We start from the raw sequence: 25,364 nt of genomic DNA, 5'->3' as shown, positions 1-25,364 counted from the left end.
CATCAAATGCCTCATCTGTCGTAAAATATATCCAGTACCTGTTATTTTCATTCCTGACCAGTCTATGAATGAGACTTTCCTCGAAGGTTTTGTTGCAGAAGTCAGAGGTTAATTGCGAGAATATATTAAGCATACCCACATCAGGTTGTTCGACTGAAAAGAACGCGTTAAGAAGGAGTTTATCAATAGGTACCACCAGAGGTCTTGGCTGGAACATAATTATAGAATAAAGCATGAAAGTGTTACCTTTCCTGACGGCCAGTCTGAGGTACCTAGAAAAGTCCACTGATCGCTGAATATCTGAATATGCCGATAGAATCTGAAATAATCGAAATAACACTATTTCCGCATCAGATAAAAAGTCATCACACTCAAGATTTTGTTGTTTTCGAAATAAATCTGAAATTACGCAGTTAATACATAACAGTCCCTCTTGTTGAGATACTTTGTCAAACGCAATATCTATAACATTCTTTTTCTTGTCGTTTACGTCTAATAAAAGTGATGTATTGGACACCAAGCATAGAGGTATGATGATCTGATGTTTTCCTTTTTCAGCCGCATAATGTAGAAAATTATTTAAGGTATTGTCTTTTGTTGACGTATTCAACCTGTATTCTTCTAGAAGAAGTAAAATATCATCTTTACTTGTATACTCTACTCCTAAGACGCGGTAATGATACAATCCCCTACCTGCGTTGTCTACCAGTTGTTTATTCGCTACAACATAATGAGGATATAACGCCGCATACGACATCATTGCATTACACAAAACGGCAGAGTGTATCGGCAGTGATCCATTTTCGAGTTTACAAATACATTACTATCCCCAGCGCTTATAATATATGTTATCATTTCCCATTCGTTATTACAAGCTGCGTAGTGTAGCGGCGTATTACCTGATTCATCTTGTACCGTCCAGTTGAGAGATATGCCTTGAGACCATAGATGTTCAGCTATTTCTTTCCTCCCGTTCATTGCGATGAGATGTTCTATTGTAGCCCCGAGTGGACACATGCCATTATCTAGGGCCGTTTTCTCGTTGAAATTGAACACTCGGAGGGAGTGTCTATTTGTTGCATTGTATAAATGTTCGCATTTGTCCCTGAAACCTCCCCCGTTTTTCACAATATTTTGGAGTATTTCAGATCGGTTATACCTTACAGCCGTAAGAAGTGGGGTTCTACTTCCATACTCCCGACAATGTAGAGCGTTGGTTTTTTGTGATAGTAGATACGATACTATTTCAGTATAACCTCCTTGAACGGCAACTTCTAAAGCGGTTAAACATTCTATTAATCTTGTATCATCATTTAGAACGAATGTCACATTCTCTAACTCTTCGTATTGATTTGGATCTGATAAATCAAAACAAAAAATATCACTTATGTTAGAATATGGATGCCACTGCATTCGTTTAGTGTTGTTAGCGATCCAGTGAATGATATCTTCACATTTAACACAAACGTCTTTTACACCATGATTTAACAGTAATAGCACAGACCGCAGGTGACCATTCTTTGACGCTAAATACAATGAATGCTGATCAGCTAACGTACTATCTATTTCGAGAAACTTCTGTAATATGTCTGTATGGCCATGTTCGGCAGCTAAGTGTAAAGCGTTGAGACCTAATCCGTTTTTAAAGTATAATAATGAGTGTTTTTTAGACAACAAAACATTCACTACATCTGTGTGTCCATTTTGAGAAGCGATATCTAGTAAACCGTAGCCCCATAAAGCTTTATATTTGCAAACGTTAACTACATCTTCCATCCCTCCTTTATTCGGGTGGTTTTGTACTCTAAATGAGTAGTTTCCACCTTCCTCTATCAGCGCCTTCAGTGTTTCTGAATTCCCGAACGCCGCTGCTAGAAAAGTAGCAGTTACGTTTGCGGATGTTAGGCTATTGATGTGTTGACTACCTATTACACTTATCAACAATTTAGTTCCTGGAAAAGAGTTTTTCGTTTTTGCCATTAGATGAAGATGATGTACCGAGAACATTTTCTTGTTAAAGAAATGCTTGCTATGATGGAAAGAATTGATAAGATCATAATCTGATGACTCGGCCACGTGAATGAATAGATTTAGCCTTTCTGTCATACTGTGGTTGTTTTTATTTAAAAGATAGTTCGCAAAATATTTGTGACCGTTGTTTGTAGAAATAAGATACTTATGATAGCCGGAGCTGTTATTAGTAAGGTAATCACACATTGCTTTGTGATGTATGGTTATATAGGTTTTGTGTTCAACAAAGTGGGAAATTTGGTTTCTGAGCAGATCTCGCAGATCGTATGGATGATTTGTAACATCTAAAATGGCTTCCAGTTCTTCTAATTGTAATCTTTTATAAGAAGTACATAAAACCTCAAATACATTCCTAGCAAAATTATACAAGAGTTTGTTATCACCAAATACACGGTCGAGATTATAAGAATATAATTCATTTAGCGACAGAGGGATATCTGTTACTTTGCTGTGCGGGGAGTCTATCCAAAATTTTACAGCGAGATCCACATATAAAAAATTGGATCCACTTATCTTTAAAATGTGTTCCGTTACCTCACTTGTGTCAGCACGTGTTCCAAACAAACGGGACAATACACTCCTGTGTGTGAAGAAGTTTTTATCGATATAAGTAGCGATGTCTTTCTGATTCTGAATATTTTCAGGCACTTCATGAAGTGTTTCCATTTCAGGCAATTTCCTTGTGACCATATTGATATTCCTAGCCGTAATAAAGAATTTCAGCCACCAAGGCATTTTGCCGATTCGTTTTGATAAGACATCAAGAATAGACATGCCAATGGCGGCCGAATCACCACACTCATCAATAGCGTCAATGACAACATACCTCTCCTCGTCAAATGTAAGTCCGCGTAAAGGATGAATGATTGAGGCGTCGATACAACCAACAGGATCCTCCGCACACTTGCTTGTTTCTAAAAAGGTCATCGCTAATCGACTTGTCAAAATAGCGTTACCTGCTTCTGGCAATTTACTAATTAACATTCCTGCGAGGTTTTTAATGAAATAATCTGGTTTCTGTGTACTAATAACGTCAAACTTACAAATGTGATATGATAAAATATATTTTTGTAACCCTGCTCTATCCGATAATTCACCAGTACAAAGTACATGCGATACTAGCGTAGATTAACCGTAACCCATTTCAGCTGTCAACAGGATGCCTCTGGAAGGAGTGCCAACCAAGGATGTTTGAATCTTGTTGATAAGCCACCTCCGGCCAAATAGGACAGAGCGGTCTTGCAGATAGCCGTTGAAGGTAAAAGCAGGCGCCCAAGAACATGGACCAGAAAACGTCATTGGCAAGCAACCTGAAATGAAAATTTTGTCGTTGCCCAAAAGAAGAGAAACTCAGTATTGTCCTAAACATTGGGTTAACTGGATCAGGTAGAGTTGAAATTACGCCTACAGCCTGAAAGCATGATTCGTAAAAAGCACCGATATTTTGTGCTCTTGTATTACCTACCGAATGTCTCCTTTCAAACTGTCAAATTTTGTTGAATAATGGCCCAATGGGCATGTATCGTTCACCTGGCTCTTCACCAAACTTCGACGTTGACCTAGGTCATTTTTGCAGATACTTTGCTGATTACCACTTTATTAAAATATCAGAGTTGGCTGGGTTTATTCATGTGAATACATTTTCTAGGCCGTCATTCCAGCATACAATTGGCCTAATAGCAGGTCTCTTAGCTATCGATAATTCATTTTTTCAAGATTTAAATCAATTTGAGCTCTGATTATTCACCTGAACAAACTTAGTAGCCCTGCATGCTCCATGCCAAATATTAAGTCCCTGGGCCTCATGGTTATTGAGAAGAAATCGTTTAAAGACTTAAGTCTCTTTGACCCATGTGACCTTTAATTGTGGTCAAGGACATTTATTTTAACAAACTTTGTAGCCATTCACCTCGGCATGCTACAATATCATGTCCCTGGGTCTCACGGTAAAGGAGCAGATGTCTTTTGATGATAAAAGTCTATTTGACCCAACATACATGCCCATTATCAAGTCCCTGGGCCTCTTGCTTATTGAGAAGAAGTTGTATAAGGAAAAAGTTGACGCCGAACGGACGACGGACGCCGCACCATGGCATAAGTTCATTTGCCCTTCGGGCAGGTGAGCAAAAAAGATTTTAATGCTGTCCTTGTTGACGACAAATGTGTAAGTCTCCATAAAACAAATGGTTTACATGTGTTTTCCCTTAAAAATAAAGCAAAACCATGATAACCTATGCACCACTTCATGTGACGGTGAATATCTGTAGGAATCCATTAGTATCTTTCGTTCATATGCAAAATGAAATTATTTTCAAGGCGAAAAAGAAAAAACTGTTGGAAATTAAATGATATTCGTTTTATTTGTCAACAAATCGGAAATGATATGAACGACAAGTACTTAGTCTCAATGGCAAACAATCGGACTTTCTTCATATAATCTATTCTATTTGCTACAGTGTTAGTTACAAATTTTGAATATCTTTTTTTCCTCCATACTTTTGTTAATGTGTTAAGGTCTTCAATGAGTTTTCCAAGAAGAATAAAGCAAGTGAATGGTCAGGTTTATTATTCCAGCCAGATAATTGAAATTGCTGCAATTATCTCCAACATTATATATTCGACAAATGCGCCAATAAATATTTATAGAGTGATAAGGAGAACTTTACCTGGATTACAAAGGGTTTTCGTGTGTATATTACCTTCTTTTTTGTTCCATCCGTTCCTAGTTGTGTCAATCTCCTGCCTAGCATATATCAGAAAAACTGCGACGATGAGTATGCAGGGAAGTATGGCTATGCTCATCATTGATTCTGCCTGTAAACATGTCACGCGCTTTTTATCGTTTTTATTTTCCTTCAGAGCCAATCTCATTTCCTGAACATGTTCATATTGGTCCAATATAGCTTTTAACTCGTCATTGTGTGAATTCAGTACAAGGACCAAATGATTCTTGAAATTGTCATCCTGTCTTATAAGATCCAAAACACATTTCGATTCTAATCGTTTCAATAGCGGAAATTGCCAGTTTACCTGATGGTGTTTGTGAGATTTCTGACAAGTTTAGGAACGTAACCAGAGTCCTTAGGGAATTCCCCTTCTCGGCATTGTTTAATTGGGGCTTTCCATGAGCGAAATCACCGTTTCGAACATCTTTTACAACCTGACAAGTTTGGATAGGAATGTTGAATTTTGTACAGTTTTCAATGACATTCATGGCAACAGAGAGGTCTTCTGTGTATGGAGTGTCAGGCTTCCACCAAGACGGGGCGAACACCTTTACCATCTCGTCGACATTTTGGGGCCAGTCTGATGAATTAATTTCTTTCCATTTGATCTGTCGTTTTTTGTTGTTGATGTTATATAAAATGATTTGGTCTTTCCATGTTTTACAAGTCTGACACCATGTAGAGAACTTACGTTCGTTCTTGCTACAATTCCGTGTACAGTTTGGTAGTTGTACACATGCTCCATACTTAATTTCGTGATGCAGCGCCAGGATAGTACCTTTCAGATATTCCGATATCCCTGTTGTTGTAACAGATATAGCAACAGCCACGTCAAGCCAATTGGAGAAGTCGGTGCCTCGAATCAGTCCATATAGCCCCTCCATAGTAACAGGCCTGAAATACGTGAAAGTCATATTAGGTACATTAACTGTAAAACACTAATATTTGTTCTGTTCCGCACACATTGTCTAAATATTTGTTATCTTTGGCTATTTAAGACATGGACTTTTTCAAGCGAAATAGTTTTTTTTTTTAGGGTTAATTAAATTTTATGGAGACCGTTTTAATTGGTATTCAGTGATATTTAAAACACTCAATATTTACAATGATTTGATATTCTTATAACCATCATAACTGATAAACAATAGCGAATGCTGTTACATAACCCGTATTTCTCACTCATAATCGGTAAGATAAAGTAAAATTGACTTTTTCCAGTTGTATTTGTAGTAACACTGAATTTAGAATTTTGAGTCTTTATATTCCTGTTTCATATCTTCACATTACGGTGTATTATCATGCAAAGTTTCAGAATCATTAGCCTTCTGTTATGACCTTACAGTGTGTTGTGTTTTGGGTATTCTATTTTCAGTAACAGTAGGCTTTTTAGGAAGTTTTACAGCCCTTTTAAATATTTGAGCACCATAGGTCATTATCATGTTGATTTTCAGTTTGTACGTTTAAGAGTAGGTTCGTGGTTCTAGTTTAAGTAATAATTGCGCTGACTGTTGACTATCAGGCCTGAAGATATATACACATTCTTTAAGGAAGTTCTGAATAAAATAATTCTTCAGAATGTAAGATATTGTAACAAATGGTAATACTGACACCTGAGGGGCTGAGGGGCAGGGCAAAAGGGGGACTAAAACTATGCATTCATATTTGACTGAAATCACTCGTATGTGACATCGTATCAAAATTGTATTAATTCTGGGACCTACCACCCCCAAGGGACTATTTATTACAATTTACTTTTAATTTAGTTTTTAGCAGTACAATGTACAGTATATATGATATTACTCACTAATTTTTACTGTTCACACATACATACATAAGTAATCTTTCCATACTACATCAATTATAATATAGACATATAGATGTATATTGTAAGAGACACTTAACATCTACTATACAGTTATTGATTACTGTATTATCAATGATCACACACACCATCACACATGCACACATTTACTCTTATACATTTTGCTAGAAAATCAGCAACGTACTATACATATCATTGTTGTATAATAAACCTTGTACATCACTGCCAGAAAACATACACTGTTATACACATCATCCCATATACACATACAAAATATGCTAGAAAATATACAATGTTATACACATTACCATCATATACACATACAAAATATGCTAGAAAGCATACAATGTTATACACATCATCCCATATACACATACAAAATATGCCAGAACACATACAATGTTATACACATCATCCCATATACACATACAAAATATGCTAGAAAACATACAATGTTATACACATCACCCAATATACGCATGCAAAATATGCCAGAAAATATACAATGTTATATACATCACCCCATATACACATACAAAATATGCCAGAACACATACAATGTTATACACATCACCCCATACACGCATACAAAATATGCTAGAAAACATACAATGTTATACACATCACCCCATATACACATACAAAATATGCTAGAAAACATACAATGTTATATACATCACCCCATATACACATACAAAATATGCTAGAAAACATACAATGTTATACACATTACCCATATACACATACAAAATATGCTAGAAAACATACAATGTTATATACATCACCCCATATACACATACAAAATATGCCAGAACACATACAATGTTATACACATCACCCCATATACACATACAAAATATGCTAGAAAACATACAATGTTATACACATCACCCCATATACACATACAAAATATGCTAGAAAACATACAATGTTATACACATCACCCCATATACACATACAAAATATGCCAGAAAACATACAATGTTATACACATCATCCCATATACACATACAAAATATGGTAGAAAATATACAATGCTATACACATCACCCCATAACACATACAGAATCTGCTAGAAAACATACAATGTTATACACATCACTCCATATACACATACAAAATATGCCAGAAAACTTACAATGTTATACACATCACCCCGTATACACATACAAAATATGCTAGAAAACATACAATGTTATACTCATTTCCCCATAACACATACAAAATATGCTAGAAAACATACAATGTTATACACATCACCCCATATACACATACAAAATATGCAAGAAAACATACCGACGTTTATAATTAATGTACTACACTATATACACACAGTTTATATTATGTCAATTGCAGACAGGACCTTTTCAATATTTCATTAGCACACATATTATCTAATACATTGAGTGTGCTACAAAATACATCAGCGTTTTATAATCAATATACTGTAATGTTATATCATAAAATCAATTGATGATATAATCATTTTTTTCGGCATAGCCGTATAATATTCTTTGGCCCTGGTTATGACACGACAGGTGGCGTTACTGGTCAAGATGAAGTATGTGATTGGTCAATGTAGCGGTTGATGCAAAATGCAGATATGCAGTTTCAAACGAACCAAAGATAAGATTGAATGCAAAGCTGAATCAGTGGATGAATGTTTTCAAATGACACATTAATACAATTATATTCCTGATCAAAATACAGTCTTCATATCACCAAACATGATTCAAACTGATATAATTTTGTTATCCGTGCTGAAACGCATTAGTTTGCATGTATTATTTCACCAGCAGTTTTACATTAAAACTACCAGCATTTAAACTATGCCGTTTATCTTTTTTTAAAGATAATTCTTGTATTATACAATAATGTATATATATATTACATCCAATCTAACAAATAGAAAACACATCCATACTTTATCATCCACATTACTTAGAAAACGGCACTATCCACATTATACGAAAAAGGAGAAAAACAAAAGTTTTTTTCTTTTCCTTATTCAGTAATGATATTACTTGATCTGTAACTGTCTAATGAATACACTGTATTTAGTATGAAAGGGAGATAATAACGACAGGGATGGAAGTAATGAATAGGGAGAAAAAAGTTTAGATAAGTTAAAGCTGTTTTTTCTTTCTTTCAAAACAAGAAATTAATCGGCTGTGAGAAGGGCTATCACAGATATTCAATTAAGGAAGCAACATATCATTCAAATAACTGATTAAGATGCTTAAATCAAAACAGAAGACTAATGATAATAATGATAATGAAATGGAACAATACTATAACTATACCATAATATGTGTCCCATTTCTTCCATTCATTTTCGAATTTATGTTCAGCATTTCCAACCTTACTAATAAAATGTATTTTTGGATCATGTATTTGTCCTTTATTATGTTTATGAGAGAGTTTATATTAAGTTAGTTATGTACACATCTCATTCTGTAAATGTATTGCATTATAATGATGACAATTTCGTTATCTACTCGATTACTGGGAACGTAATTCTGATGAAGGAGGCACGAAAGATGATTATTTTTATTTACAGAGAATTGGATTATCAAAGCTTCCATTAATGAATCTAGACGATCCAGTAATGTGTGTACTTCTCGACACTCCCATAATAGATGGGTTATATTTTCTGGTTTTGGTTCTAAGTTAGTAGTTATAACATGACGAATTCCTCTAAACTGGAACCATTGGAGTTTTGTGTTTGCTGATACCTAAAATGGCATTTTGTAGATTTTGTACTAAGTTGTTAACCAATGTTTTCAAATAAAGAATACCATTTTCTAGTGTCGGAAGGCATCACGTCAAGTTTGATCACAATTTTGTAAAAATGTTTTGACCTTTTCCTATCTTTGAGGCGAAAGTATAAATAAATAGGCATATGTGGATACAATATTGTATGATTATGTATATCATATGACGATATAAAATATTTAACGGCAGAGATAAGGCCCTGGTATTGTAAGAAATTTATTTTTACTTTGTATTTATGAATAAATTCAACAAATGTGTCAAATGCACCTATGTTAGTCTTTTTTATCAAATAATTAATTATACAAATGTTTTTCTTTTAGTATGTCTTATAAAATATAGCTCTTCCTTCTGTTTTGATTTTAGTAGTATACCAAATGGGAACTTTCATTAGGTTTTTCTGAAGAAACTAATCATTGTATTTTGAATTTAAAATGTACCATGCTTTGGAATAATCTTTCCAAAATGTTATTTTTACACTTATTTATACATACATGAATATATTCTGAAGCACAGTTTGAAAGATAATGTACATCAATGTAAGTTTTTAGTATGACCTGTCATGTTATGATAGAGTCTTTCAAGGACTTATGGGCGGCGGGGTACACTATGGGAAATATAGCAAATCATTTACTATCCTTCCTGTGTAGGAGTGGAAGGATTGGTCTATATCTGGTCTGAGGCATGCGTTGGCGAAGGGAACTGGATCAGAAAGAAAAGTTGTAGAAATGACAAGATTTTGCCTAAATAAGGTCGCTATATCAGAAACCGGTTCCTAGTATTATAGTGCCATATCACACAATACGGAGCCCTAATTATTAGGTTAGATACTTATATTAGATAAGATATGGCGATCAAATGCTCAGATAAAATTTCATCCAGAAGATGTGCGTTTTCATTTGGCTGGATCTCCACGTAGTTTAATATTGTGAATGGTACATGTATCTATTTTGTATAGGGATGATCTCCCTTACTCCATTCTACACTCGGATCGAAGAGGCGGTTGAATAACAATGACATATTGCCGAGGTGATTCAGCTTGACTGGAAACATGGACAGGTTGTTATATAATTTTATTTAATTACAAAAGTTTGACTTATTATCATCATACGAAATTTTGAGATTATCTTTTTGTCGTTTAAATTCAACGTGAACAAATAATCAATTATATACCAAAGAAAGAATTTCAGAGTTTGTCTTTATATACTTTTCGGCTCTAATAAGCGATTGATATAGGGCGCAGTTAGTTTTAATACGTTATATTGTTTATATACTTTACTTTTCCGTGGACGATATTTTTACAATGTCGGCGCTGTCACATGTTTAACAAATGACATTACTTTCTAACATCTGTTACAGTCTAAAATACCATGTAATTTACTTACATTAACATTCTGAGTAGGCTGAATCAAATATATGTATTAACGAGGTGGCACATTAAGTAATGGCCTAAACGACGAGCGACATTCTATTGTACGGCAAATGCTCTCTGAAAAATTTCAGTGAACAAACGTGAAAAAACTGCAAGGTAATTCTGATAGCACAAAACACAGCCAACTACTTGTAAACATCTACCTGTCAGGAGGCAAAGACATTATGTAACCCGTTTGACATGGTGAACGGTGTAAGATACCATCGTGATCGTCGCTGATTGCAGTTGTTTAGTGGGCAGTGCAAAAGACAGATTATCAATTCAAAAGAATAAACATTATTCGTACGGAAATCAAATTATAGTTGACAACATATTGATTTGACTTCATATGGATGAATCGTCGACCCAAAGCAGTATTTTTGTACCTAAAAATAATATAAACAATGCAAATCGGACATAAACTACTCCTCTGACAAAAATTTAATTAGTTTAACTGCAAATTAAATTTTATATGAAATAATTTGTCTATTCCAGTTGTGAGCATATGATGTTTAACATCTGATAATATAAACATCCATAGTAATTCAAGGAAGGCCTCCCCTACGTACGAGCTGCATGCATGTATAAAAGTATGTGTGCTTTGGGAAACTTGGATATGTTTGTGTCTCTCTGTCTGTGAAAGCGAAGATCTGATCCCCATTATACAATGTGATTAATCTAGCTTTTAGTGGAAGAAACCCTTTTAAAACATAGGGAAGCTATTGAAGCGATAAAATGTGTTAATTTGGAAATATGCTGGAAATAAAAACATACATTTTTCTATAAATAAAAGACGCTATTGAAAATAATTTTGTAAGTTTTCAATTTCTTTGATATTTGATTTTTTAGTTTGTTTCTATTGCAACTTTCAAAATTAAATATGTTTATTAGAAAGGCCGATTACATTTTTAAATAATCTGAATTGATCAGTCATAGATATACACGGAGAGAGGTGTATATAGCTTCGTAACACGTGGTGTAAACTAATACTTAAATGACAGGACATGTTCCCCTCCTTACTAGATTGTGTGAAGCTAACTAGCATTTATATAGCAGTGTTTTAATCAATTAATTTCTATTAGAAATACAAAATGCATTATCCAGAGTTTAACATACACTCGCATGCATTTCTTATCAAATGTACATACTAGATCCTATGCCTAGTATGGCTATAGGCCCTCGCCTATCGCCAAAAGCCAAAAAATCCACAGAAATACGGATACTCGGCTAACATTCGAGGCTTTGAACCTAAATTGACAAGGCAATGGAGATTACAGGTGCTCTAGTCTAGACAACTGCTGCGACCTACATAAAACGAGCCTTAACTTGTTTACTTACACAAGGACCTGTATTGATTAACCTGATTTATACACACCGATATTCGTAACACTCTGCTGTTACAGGTACAGTCCACTAAACAGGAAGTTGTATTACAATTTGAGGTTGTACTAAAAAACGCGACGATACATAGATAGCAACAGCGAGCGACATGTGACGACATCTTGTATTTAGACAAAAGATAACTTATTAACAAATATAGTTATGGATAATTTGAGGTCTTCATCTAAATTTGTAACAGAATCATATAAACTAATGACATATACGGAGTCTATGTAAACATGCTTTAAAGAAAGGTACTGTGATTTCGGAGTAAATAAAAGCTAGCTCAATGCATGGTAAAGTTGATGTACATGTAGAACGAATATCCACTGTTAGCATCAGTTCTACATTTCATAGTTGCAAAATATTACAGAAATGGTTGGATATAAAATACCTACGATAGATCTGTTTAGGAACTCGGTCAATGAGAGAGAGACTTCTGTTTAAAGTAATACGACAGCCGCAGACGCCTGTCCAATCAAAACATGACAATTTACGGTCTAACACACACAACACACACACACTACCTCCACGAACAGCTATACAACGTTACAGTACAAGCAGCGTGGCAGTGCAAGGTTATGATATAAATTAGGTCACCCGTTGTCAAAATACACACACATACAATTCACTAACCGCGTGCATATCGCACACAGCGCCGACCGTCTTTCAATAGCCATAACTGTTTACAATGCAAGTGTAACTAAAACCTATGAAACCAAGTCCCATAACGAGCTGCGAAATAGCTGTATGATGCAGTTTCATTTATTTGTTGCCCTACTGTACTCCTAACTCTATAGTAAAAGGTGCTAAAAGGAAAGTCAAATATCATATGAAAGAACGTATCTTAATTTTATAAACGAATAACCTGTAAGGGGTCTGAGATATCACCGCTCACATTTCATACTGTAGTGTAGACTGGTCCCATGTCTCCTGTCTCTAGAATATCAAAATTATGAATGAAATAATAATTAAGTGAGCTATGATTTTGGTCTCTAGGATATTCTGATTCTAGAATTTCAAACTAGGGGAGATACTCTAGTATTATAGTTTATCTTGGCAATTCCTTACAAAACACCTAGTGTCTGGTGGTCAGTCTAACTGTATTTCTGTAGGTGACTGTAGACAGACAACAGACTAAAATCATCTAACTTTGATAACTAACTTTATTCAGTGAATCGAAAAAACATATTTAGAAAATCGAAAGTGATTAATTTAATGCAATAAAACAATGCTTTCATTAAATATACATGTTGTTACATAACGCTTAATCATTAAACTGTTGACATGGTTCATTGAACATCCAGACGGTTTTAATCAAAGTGTACGTCCTCGATACAACCATAATAAGTTTGACATTTTCTCTGCATCATACATACATATATGTTCGTCCGGCTAAATTTATTACAATCAGCTTTTACATTGACGTCAAACATTTGCTCAGTTAAAATTGTAAAGCTAACGAAACATAAACTTCCATGCAATTGGTATTAGAAAACAAAACCATTTAAGGCAATAATGGATATTTTTTAAACAATGGTCAAACATTATTTTTGCACTTCGTTAATTATATACATATGGAATACATTTGTCAGACGTGTCGCATAGGTTACAGTAACCAAACATCAGTCAGACACGAGACAGACATTACAGTAACCAAACATTGGTCAGACGTGAGACAGACATTACAGTAACCAAACATTGGTCAGACGTGAGACAGACATTACAGTAACCAAACATTGGTCAGACGTCAGACAGACATTACAGAAACCAAACATTGGTCAGACGTGAGACAGACATTACAGTAACCAAACATTTGTCAGACGTGAGACAGACATTACAGTAACCAAACATTGGTCAGACGTGAGACAGACATTACAGTAACCAAACATTGGTCAGACGTGAGACAGACATTACAGTAACCAAACATTGGTCAGACGTGAGACAGACATTACAGTAACCAAACATTGGTCAGACGTGAGACAGACATTACAGAAACCAAACATTGGTCAGACGTGAGACAGACATTACAGTAACCAATCATTGGTCAGACGTCAGACAGACATTACAGTAACCAAACATCAGTCAGACGTGAGACAGACATTACAGTAACCAAACATTTGTCAGACGTGAGACAGACATTACAGTAACCAAACATTGGTCAGACATGAGACAGACATTACAGTAACCAAACATCAGTCAGACGTCAGACAGACATTACAGTAACCAATTATTGGTCAGACGTCAGACAGACATTACAGTAACAACACATCAGTCAGACACGAGACAGACATTACAGTAACCAAACATTGGTCAGACGTGAGACAGACATTACAGTAACCAAACATTGGTCAGACGTCAGACAGAAATTACAGTAACCAAACATTGGTCAGGCGTCAGACAGACATTACAGTAACCAAACATCAGTCAGACGTCAGGCAGACATTACAGTAACCAATTATTGGTCAGACGTCAGACAGACATTACAGTAACCAAACATCAGTCAGACGTCAGACAGACATTACAGTAACCAATTATTGGTCAGACGTCAGACAGACATTACAGTAACCAAACATCAGTCAGACGTCAGACAGACATTACAGTAACTAAACATTGTTTATGATATGGTGGTGAGTGGTCTGTTTACATACATAAATAACTACAAGAAAACATATATATGAAATATAAGTAAAAAATAGTTAAGAAATCATGAAATATTTGTGCATGGACTACAAATGTAATGAAAATAACTAAACGATATTTTCATGTGAAAGCCTATGTTATATCATAAACAACAAATAGTATCTATAGAGAAGCGAAATGTGAGTTAAACCTCAGAACTCAAAACAACATAAAAAGTGACAGTATATATAATAACGCCAATGAACAGTACACAAGCCAGAACATGCATTTCGGAAGGTAACAATTGATCAGCTTCATTGACAACGCCCTCTAAGTCTATGTCAAGTCTATTTTATCACATTGTGTTACCTACAAGATGTATCGGACGGGTTCATTTCATCAAAACAATGAAGGATGTTGTTCAATGAACTTATATCCTTCAGAGCATGATTTTCTGAAAAAACAAAACCCAACATGAGCTTAAATATGTAAGTAAATATCACACAATGGATATGTTCATGTTACACAATCTTAAAAACCAAATAATGTTCATATATTGAGGCACTGTTTTTAGCTACTTCAATATCTTATGGAAGTGAAAGACCCACTTCCGGTTCTTGTACACCAAAAAACATTTGCAAGTACTTGGGATGATATGTTTAGTATTGATGGTAAAATTTTAGGAAATTGGGAACTGATGAAAAGGTCAAACTTGAAGGTACAAGAAGGTATATCCAATTATCACATGACTGCCCCTGTTTAACAATTAAATACAAACACCACAGTCAGTTTTTTTTCAACATCTGTTCGTATAGCCATCAGTTAAGGTTGATGTAGATTTTGAACTCAAATATGGACCTACACGTTGTGAAAATAATTGAGTTATGCAGTCTCAGTAACGAACATTTTAGTATTTTATGCACACTTTTCGCTTTTGCAAGTTGTCATAGAGGTGTTTGACTTATCTCCGCTTTTTGTACCCCACAATATTTCGTAGCTATTTCGCACACTATGTTAAGTGATTGTGAAAATTGCAGAATAAATATGAATCAATACATTTTTTTATCTTTGTTCAGTTCGTTTGCTCCAAATTATGTCGTCAGTTCGTAAAATAACTAATATTGATAATTTTTAATCCTATACATATATATAACGCCCTCTATGATATAAAAATTGGCACCTGGTGCCTCCTTGACATCATTTCTGATATAATCCTGCCTATTTTGCTCCAAATTATGTCCATAGTTCGTGAAATACCTAATATTGATAACTATTTTAATCCCATATATGTCCCTGTCTGCTGGTGTTTATTTGACACCCCTCCTCATATAACCCTGCCTGCTTGTGCCTCCGTGACACCCTTTCTGATATAACTCTGCCTGCTGGTGTCTACATAACACCCTTTCCAATAAAACCATGTCTCATTGTGTCTCATTGAGACACTTTCTGATATCAAGTGAATTATTCGTATAATGGAAATGGCAATTTATCGATCTTATGCCAGAACTTTATTCTCGGATTAAACGCCGTTAACTTCTTTATCATAACTAATTTCTGTTTACTCAATAGAAGTTCATTAATTGAATATGCCAAGGACCGAAAGTGAGTCGTAGATACATTGGAATAACGTGGGAAAATATCACTTTCCATATCAGTTAATGATTTCCTCCTAAATGCATAAAATTCCTTAATAGTTTGAAAGGACATATCTACCATGTAATGATTGTATAATTGAAGAATTCTGTCTGTATGAAAATATGAAAGTGATCTCGAATTGATTACTGAAAACTGAAACCAAGTATAAAGTTTGTGAATATTGGTGAGTGAGGAATGAATCTCAGACAAAATACAAAAATTTATCTTTTTTCTTTGCCAGACACAAAAGTCCTCGTACCTCAAGGCCCAAACTATCTGGGGACATGCCCATGCCAAATCTGCACTTTTTTTCATTGTCGCATTAACTAAAATTTGCATGTTTTCACTTAAATCGGGTTCTTCATTTATTGGTGTATCTCTGGTAATGTTTAACATTTTCAATGTATGATTTGAAAAGGGAGATAAAGTATCATGTATATCAGCCGAATTAAATGTACTTTTCTGAAGCACCGAACCAAGTTCCGGTAACGTTTTAACAACATCGAAACACAATCGCGCGAACGTTCGCCGGACAAATAACTTGTACACTGGGTTCATATGATATAAATATGGATGAGTTAACTTTGTTATGATGTGCACGTGGGCTGGGACATTTGTTGGTACAGAAACGTCATCTGCCGCAAACACTTGTAAAAATACTAATTCGGCCATTTTGTATGGAAGAAGGTTAGCCACTAATTTTCTTCCTAAAAAATTTACGACGTCAGAATGATCGAAAACTTTAGCAAAATACAACGGAGTAAATAGATGTACATTGGCACATTGTAGAACGCGTCTACCAAAAACTTTATACATGGTCATTAACAGAGACAAATGGCCTTTTATAGCTGCCCTGTGTACCAAACTTAACTGTTTAGACTTTCGTTTACAGAAATGTGCAAACCTTAGTTTGTTCCATTTCAATATTGAAGATAAAATGTATGAAGAGGTCTCGTCAAAGTTCTTTGTCAGCCTGTAAAAAGAATCTTCATTGTAATGCTTAATAAACGACAGTTTACCGTTTTCTATGTAGGACACTTTGTATGTCATAAATGGTCGTGCCTTTAGGTGATCTATCACGTAGATATCTGCATGCGACACACCAAGGGAAATCAGATCTATAGCTTTAGAGGAGGAAAGCCCGCGTACAGTTATACCACTCTCTATCAAGAACTTCACTGCGACATAATTCCCACCCATCACAGCATGATGTAGTACATTGTAACCATCTCTATCATAACATGTTTCCCAAAATGAAATAAGCCGGGTGTTCAAAACTTCAAAAGCCTCACATAATTTAAAATAAATCCAGTACCTGTTATTTTCATTCCTTATTACTCTGTGAACAAGACTTTCCTCAAAGGTTTTGTTACAAAAGTCAGAGGTGAATTGCGACAATAAACTTAACATACCCTTTGCAGGTTTTTCGACAGAAAAGAACGCCCTAAGTAGTTGTTTATCGACGGGTACAACCAGAGGCCTTGGCTGGAACATAATGATAGAATATAGGATGAATGTGTTACCCTTCATTACGGCCAATCTATAGTACCTACGAAAGTCCACTGATCGCTGGATATCCGATATTTTCTCTCGTAAAATCTGAAATATTCTATAAATAACCGTTTCTTCCTTGCTTAAAACGCCATCATACATAACATTTTGTTGTTTTGTAAAAAGATCTCTGACTGAACAGTTAAAACATAATGTGTCCTCTTGATGGTGTGGTAAGTTGTCAAATGCAATATCTATTACATTCTGATTCATGTTATTTACTTCTAATAAAAGTGACGTATTAGAACGTAAACACAGAGGTATAATGATCCGATGATTTCCTATTTCAGCCGCAACATGTAGAAAAGTATTTAAGTTGTTATCTTTTACTGCCGTGTTCAGTCTATATTCATCTGTTGTTAGCAGATCTATTGTATCTCTTACGTCCTTATTATATTCTACACCTAAGACACGGTAATGAAACAATCCCTTACCAGCGCTGTCTACAAGTTTTTTAATAGTTTTTAACATTTTTAAATAATACGGATGTAGCACTGCATATGACATAAATGCATTACACAAAACGGCAGAGTGTATCGGCAGGGATCCATTTTTCGAAGTCAGATATACATAACTATCTTCAACGCTTATGATGTATTGAATCATTTTCCATTCGTTATTACAAGCTGCGTAGTGTAGCGGCGTATTACCTGATTCATCTTGTACCGTCCAGTTTAGAGATATGCCTTGAGACCGCAGATGTTCAGCTATTTCTTTTCTTCCATTCATTGCGATGATATGTTCTATTGTAGCCCCGAGTGGACACATGCCATTATCTAGGGCCGTTTTCTCGTTGATATTGAACAATCGGAGGGAGTGTCTATTTGTGACATTGTATAAATGTTCACATTTGTCCGTAAAACTTCCTCCCTTGTCTACAATTAGATCAAGTATTTCAGATCGGTTATACCTTACAGCCGTTAGAACTGGGGTTCTACCTCCATACTCCCGACAATGTAGAGCGTTGGTTTTTTGTGATAGTAGATAAGATACTATTTCAGTATAACCTCCTTGAACGGCAACTTCTAAAGCGGTTAAACATTCTATTAATCTTGTATCATCATTTAGAACGAATGTCACATTATCTAACTCATTGTATTTACCAATCAATATCGGATCACAGTCATAACTATCAGTTATATTAGAACATGGATGCCATTGCATTCTCTTTGTGTTGTTAGCGATCCAGTGAATGCTATCTTCACATTTAACACAAACGTCTTCGACACCATGATTTAGCAATAACAGCACAGATCGCAAATGACCATTCTTTGAGGCTAAATACAGCGAATACTGATCAGCTAACGAACTTTTTATTTCCAGAAACTTCTGTAATATGTCTGTATGGCTATGTTCGGCAGCTAAGTGTACGGCATTAAGGCCTAGCCCGTTCTTGAAGTATAACAATGAGATGTTTTTAGCCAACAAAACATTCACTACTTCTACGTGTCCATTTTGAGCAGCGATATCTAGTAATCCGTAACCCCACAAAGATTTATATTTGCAGAACGCAATAGCGTCTTCCCATCCTCCCTTATTCGGGGGATTTTGAGTTCTAAATAAATAATCTCCGCCTTCGTCTATCAGCGCTTTAAGTGTTTCTGAATTACCGAACGCCGCCGCCAGAAATGTAGCAGTTACGTTTGCGGATGTTAAACTATTAATGTGTTGAATTCCAATTGCTCGAATTAGCAATTTTGTACCTTGAAACGAATTTTTCGTTTTTGCCATAAGGTGAAGATGGCGTATCGAGGACATGTTCTCCTTCAAAAAGTATTTACTGTGTTGGAATGAATAAAGAAGATCAGAATTTGATGACTCGGCCACGTGTATGAATAGACTTAGTACGTCGTTCATACTGTTGTTGTATTTACTCAAAAAAAAGTTCGCAAACAATTTGTGACCGTTGTGTGTAGAAATGTGATACTTATGATATCCGGAACTGTTGCTAGTAAGGTAATCACAGATTGCTTTGTGATATATGCTTATATAGGTTTTGTATTCAACGAAATGGGAAATTTGATTTCTAAGCAGATCTCGCAGATCGTATGGATGATTTGTAACATTTAAAATGGCTTCCAATTCCTCTAATTGTAATCTTTTATAAGATGTACATAAAACCTCAAACACATTCCTAGCAACATCGTACACATGTTCCTTGGCACCAAATACACGGTCAAGATTATAAGCATATAATTCACCAAGAGACTGGGGGATATCTGTTACTTTGCTGTGCGGGGAGTCTATCCAAAATTTTACAGCGAGATCCACATATAAAAAATTGGATCCACTTATCTTTAAAATGTGTTCCGTTACTACCTTCTTATCAGCATGTGTACCAAACAAACGAGATAACACGGGTCTGTTTAAGAACAGATTGTTGTCGAGGTAGGCAGCGATGTCGTATTGGTTCTGAACATTTCCAGGCACTTCATGAAGTATTTCCATTTCAGACAATTTACTAGTTACCGCATATATGTTTCTAGTCGTTATGAAGAATTTCAGCCACCATGGCATTTTGCCGATTCGTTTTGATAAGACATCAAGAATAGACATGCCAATGGCGGCCGAATCACCACACTCATCAATGGCGTCAATGACAACATACCTCTCCTCGTCAAATGTAAGTCCGCGTAAAGGATGAATGATTGAGGCATCGATACAACCAACAGGATCCTCTGCACACTTGCTTGTTTCTAAAAAGGTCATTGCTAATTCATCAGTTAAAATAGCGTTACCTGCTTCTGGCAATTTACTAATTAACATTCCTGCGAGATTTTTTATGAAATAATCTGGTTTCTGTGTACTGATAACGTCAAACTTACAAATGTGATATGATAAAATATAACTGTGTAACAATTTTCTTTCTGTTAATTCACCGGTACAAAGTACATGCGATACTAGCGTAGATTTACCGTAACCCATTTCTGCTGTCAGCAGGATACCTCTGGAAGATGTTCCAAATAGAGATGTTTGAATCTTGTCGATAAGCCAATTCCGCCCAATGAGGATAGGACGATTTGTCAGATAGCCGTCGAAGGTAAAATCAGGTTTCCATGGGCAGGGGCTAGAAAACGTCATCGGCAAACAACCTGAAAGGCAAAATCAGTTATTTTCCTATACTATAGTTCGTCGGAGGAAACAAAATTTTGTAATCATATTATTCTGTCCTTTCGTAATGCAGTCTTGTTGAGAGTATCGTCGTGAATTTGTGAGAAAACGACATGATTTTCTCACGCAAACTCATGACATGACAATCAATACCTGCATAAAAGAGCAAAACACTCCTTATCTTGTCACTTGACGAAAATATTAAGGAAAATATATCCGATTTATTAGAAAATATTACGAAATTTGTCTGTGGCATTACTGACAAGTTCTAGAAGATAAATCTGGTGCTCTATAGAAGTCTACCAATTATTCAGCATCATAACTTTTTTTCTTAATTATTAAATTGTTGCCTTCTCTTTTAAATATCATGTGTTAGATAAAATAGTCGCTGGGATAAAACATTTTGAAAGACAGAGTGTGTTATCGTCACCCATCCCCCCTCCAAAAAAAAAATCAAAAAAATCGGAGGTTATTTGATCTGAAGACACAAAGCAAACCTACCTTTCTCATTGTGTAGTCCTTCCCATGTCGTGTCATCCCTGTGACCAATATTTAACAGGATAATAATTATACATATGAAAGAAATTATCAAGGCAATTGCAAATCGCCCATTTCCATATACTCTACCGACAATTCGTGTTCGCTCTGTCAATATTCGTTGTAATTGACCGTTTTGATCTTCACGTAAACATAGTCTCAATTCCTTCACGTGTTCATATTGGTTCAATATTTCTCTATCAGTGTCCTTGTAGGGATTCAGGGCAAGGACCAAGTGATGTCGAAAAGCTTCGTCCTCTGTCATAAGGTCAATAACACATTTTGATTTTAAGCGTTTCAGTTGAGAAATAGCCAATCGACCAGATCTGGTTTGAGAGATTTCTGGCAGTTTGAGGATTGTAAGAAGAATCCTGAAAGCGTTCTTCTTTTCGGCATTGTCTACTTGAAGATGTCCATGAGCGAACAGGGCGTTCCGAACATCTCTTACACGCTGACAAATCAGAACGGGAATGTTGAATTTCGTACAGTTTTGAATGACATGCAGCGCTACAGAGAGGTCCTCTGTGTATGGAGTCCTAGCTCTCCACCACTCTGGGGCGAACACCTTTACCATCTCGTCGACATTCCGGGGCCAGTCTGATGAATTGATGTCTCCCCATTTTATTTTCCTCTCTCTATTCCTGTATTTGTTATATGACTTAATTTGTCCCTTCCATTTCACACAGGTCGGACACCATGTTGAGAAATTTCGTAAAGTCTTGCTGCAGTTCTGTTTGCAGTTCGGTAACAGTGCGCATGCTCCATTTTTTATTTCTTGATGCAAAGCTAGAATAGTACTCTCCAGATATTCTGATATTCCCTTTGTCGTAACAGAAATAGCTACAGCCACGTCAAGCCAGTTTGAAAAGTCGATGTTTCTAATCTGTTGATGTAGTGCATCCATAGTAATGAGTCTAAAACAAAGAATGAACATTAATAACAAACTGATACCTTTGCAATTTATTTTGACAAAATTTCTTTTCGAGACAAACATAGATGATAAAAAAACCAAAAAGTAGCAGCAGGAAGGTATGCCACTACGATAGGGTCACCTGGGTAATAAATCCACGTCAAAACTAATTAATATGGCGTGTTCTTGAACTGAAGCGAATGTTTGCAACTGTTAAATGGCTCTATATATGCCTTATATAGTGCGTGAAGGTAGTTGTGCAAAAGCAAAGAAAAGTGCTTTACATTCTTACGGAAATGCAAAAAGTCGTCAAATTTATCAAAACAGTAGTAAATAAGATGACACTTTGTCAAATAAGGCCCGTTTTTAAAACATTTGAATAATTGTACGTGAATAATTAGAGAAACGTTCAACAAATTGTCATGTTTTTAAATGATGAATTATTGTATCATGTTAATTTGTACGAAGAGATACGTTAATGGGTTGCCAAATTACCGATCATGAGGTTGTTCGTGCCAGTCACGTGGAATGGGGACATAAGAAAATATCAAGATAGAGACGTTGGCAACGAAACATTTAATTCCAGTTTTTAACTAGGAAATGATTGATCAATGCATTTATCTAAAACAATTATTGTGATTTTGTTCTGTTCAATTAAAACACAAAATCAACCTACATATGAATGTTAACACAGCATACTAACGCTCACCTGACCTAGCCAGGGACTCCGAGAAGACACTGATTTGATCGTGGAAGTGAACACTAGTTCACTGTAGACAGACCAATGGACAACTTACAATCAAACAACCCCTGGGACCCCTATCACTGACGTCATCAAGTTAAAATACCGGAACAGTAACTGGCGGCCATTGTTTTAATATGTTACACCTAGAGCTGTATTTTTACACTGACCGAAACACTGTAAATTGCCGTATAAAGTCTAATGAATACAATTGATACTTATGACATATAGGCAGATGCAATACAGAATGTATGAACATTACAACCACAAAATATGGAACCCTCCCATTTGATAAGTATTTGATTCTTGACCTCATAGAAGAGTATTGAGGTTTACAGGAAATCTACACAATCAAACTCAATATATCTGATGAGAACCATATAACCCACAATATGTCAGGGTATGAAATATTTCTACGAAAAACATATTAAACCGGCTACACGGTTTTATATGGTGTCACGTTCCGTTAACTTATAGGACATGAAATAATTTTTGTTCCTGTTTGAAATAGAAGACACCTTAAACACAAAATCATATTTTCACACATTTTCTAAACCAAAAGTGAAAGAGAATTTGACAATTTACTAAGAAAAGGAAACTTCCAGGAATATAAACCGAAAGTAAGCAACCATCTGATGTCACTCATAAAACCTTAATGAAATCACAATAATGATTATTTCATAAAGCTCACAAAATAATTTCGATCGATAAATTTCCAGACATAAGAATAGCATTGAAAGGATTAAAGCGAAAGCGAAACGATATTGCAATTTATAAGATTTTCATAAATTAACTGTATCAAATGTTCAATAATGGGAAATGTAATAAAATATCAACACAGGCATGCTGCTTACAAACAATAAACAGGAAGTGAGTTACCTCTACACAATAAAACCCCACCACTTCAACCTAAATTTAGAATCATCGTCATAGTTCTATACATGACAGACAAAGGTCTAGCCTAGTGGGATACCTTCTCAAATAGAGCATAAACTAAAATAAAAGCCGATAACACCCGCAATCGATAGCAGGCGATATATACTCAGTCAACCCTAGATCTCCATTACATAGTTTAATATGTACTTGTTGGTATTTAATGATCTGAGTCAGAGAAAATTATAACAGAAAGCAACAATATATCACCAGTAGACACAAACATGGTCTGGGTAGATGTAATAAACACAAAGTAATGCTCCACGGCTTCAATATCACCCAGGACCGGATAGCGTTGATACAGTGTCAGTAAATGCTGTACACAAATACATGTAAAATACTTACATACTATCTTATCATTCTGTAGTATATGAAAGCTTGCAAAATATTACAGAAATGGCTGGATTATAACGTACCTACGAGGAGTCTGTTTAAGATCCCAGTCAAGGTGAAAAAGACCGTGTTTATAATTGTACTCACCCAATCTCAAACACCTGTCCAATCAAAGGAGAGCAATTCACGGTCTATCACACTCGCTACCACTGCGTCGGATACTGACGTTCAATACTTCAATTCAGTGAGCTTACAGGTAAAAGCATTACTGTGAATATTACTGTGGGTATTAGATTGTGCAATTACAGAGATATGTTTAAACTGAAAATGGTAACGGTGATGTTGTTTTCCATCAGGAAGTACATTTTATTACTGACTACGCAGCAGTTCCCGGTTATCATATACACCCAAACAAGGGACTAGAAATAAAATTGACAACATATGCTCCTAATATTGTGATTTAAAATGTTGGTATTAAAATTATATCAGGATATTATTAATGGAGGAACTAAAAACAATGAATGGCAGTGTATTAAATGATTGGAGTGAGTGAAATGTTGAAAGAGACTCTTTAAGTGCAGGCGTATGTGGTGTAAGGAACAGTGAACAAAATGGCCCAGTACTGCTTGTGGCCGATGTTGTGGAGGTTTGTAATACTTGTTTAAGATTTGGTATTTTAGGTTACCTGGGCTGAAGGTTCATGGTTATCCCCTTTCTTTGGTAGTCATATGTCAACTTTTTTCTATTAAAAACGATAACTAGAATACACATGAATAGATTTTGATGTAATTTGGTATACAGCCTTATATCAATCAGATCTGGTACAAGTTCGACGATGGATTTGTTTC

The 25,364-nt window shown here is 35.5% G+C and overlaps 1 protein-coding gene across 1 annotated transcript; it reads right to left on the bottom strand.

Annotated features, from left to right (window-relative positions):
- Nucleotides 1-4,391: 4,391 nt before the first annotated feature.
- LOC117340258 lies at nt 4,392-24,640 on the bottom strand. The gene is made up of 4 exons (XM_033902016.1): nt 24,600-24,640; nt 21,563-22,512; nt 20,866-21,042; nt 4,392-5,651 (listed from the first exon to the last, which is right to left on the bottom strand). Exons 2-4 carry the CDS (start codon nt 22,500-22,502, stop codon nt 5,620-5,622), a joined length of 1,149 nt encoding a protein of 382 aa, XP_033757907.1. The 5' UTR covers nt 22,503-22,512; nt 24,600-24,640; the 3' UTR covers nt 4,392-5,619.
- Between the last annotated feature and the right edge of the window lie 724 nt (nt 24,641-25,364).

Source organism: Pecten maximus, chromosome 13 (genome assembly GCF_902652985.1).
Source record: "Pecten maximus chromosome 13, xPecMax1.1, whole genome shotgun sequence".
Classification (NCBI taxonomy): Eukaryota; Metazoa; Mollusca; class Bivalvia; order Pectinida; family Pectinidae; genus Pecten; species Pecten maximus.
The sequence above is the reverse complement of the archived record's forward strand: the minus strand, read 5'-3'. Positions and strand labels throughout refer to the sequence as shown.

Bases quoted from the DNA above. Each gene is read 5' to 3' on its own strand.
- LOC117340258 (XM_033902016.1), bottom strand. From the start codon at position 22,502: ATGGATGCACTACATCAACAGATTAGAAACATCGACTTTTCAAACTGG. The intron at 21,043-21,562 runs GTAGGTTTGCTT...TTTGCCTTTCAG, and splicing joins AGGACTACACAATGAGAAAG to GTTGTTTGCCGATGACGTTT. The intron at 5,652-20,865 runs GTAAATCTACGC...CACGTATTTCAG, and splicing joins GACAGCAGAAATGGGTTACG to GCCTGTTACTATGGAGGGGC.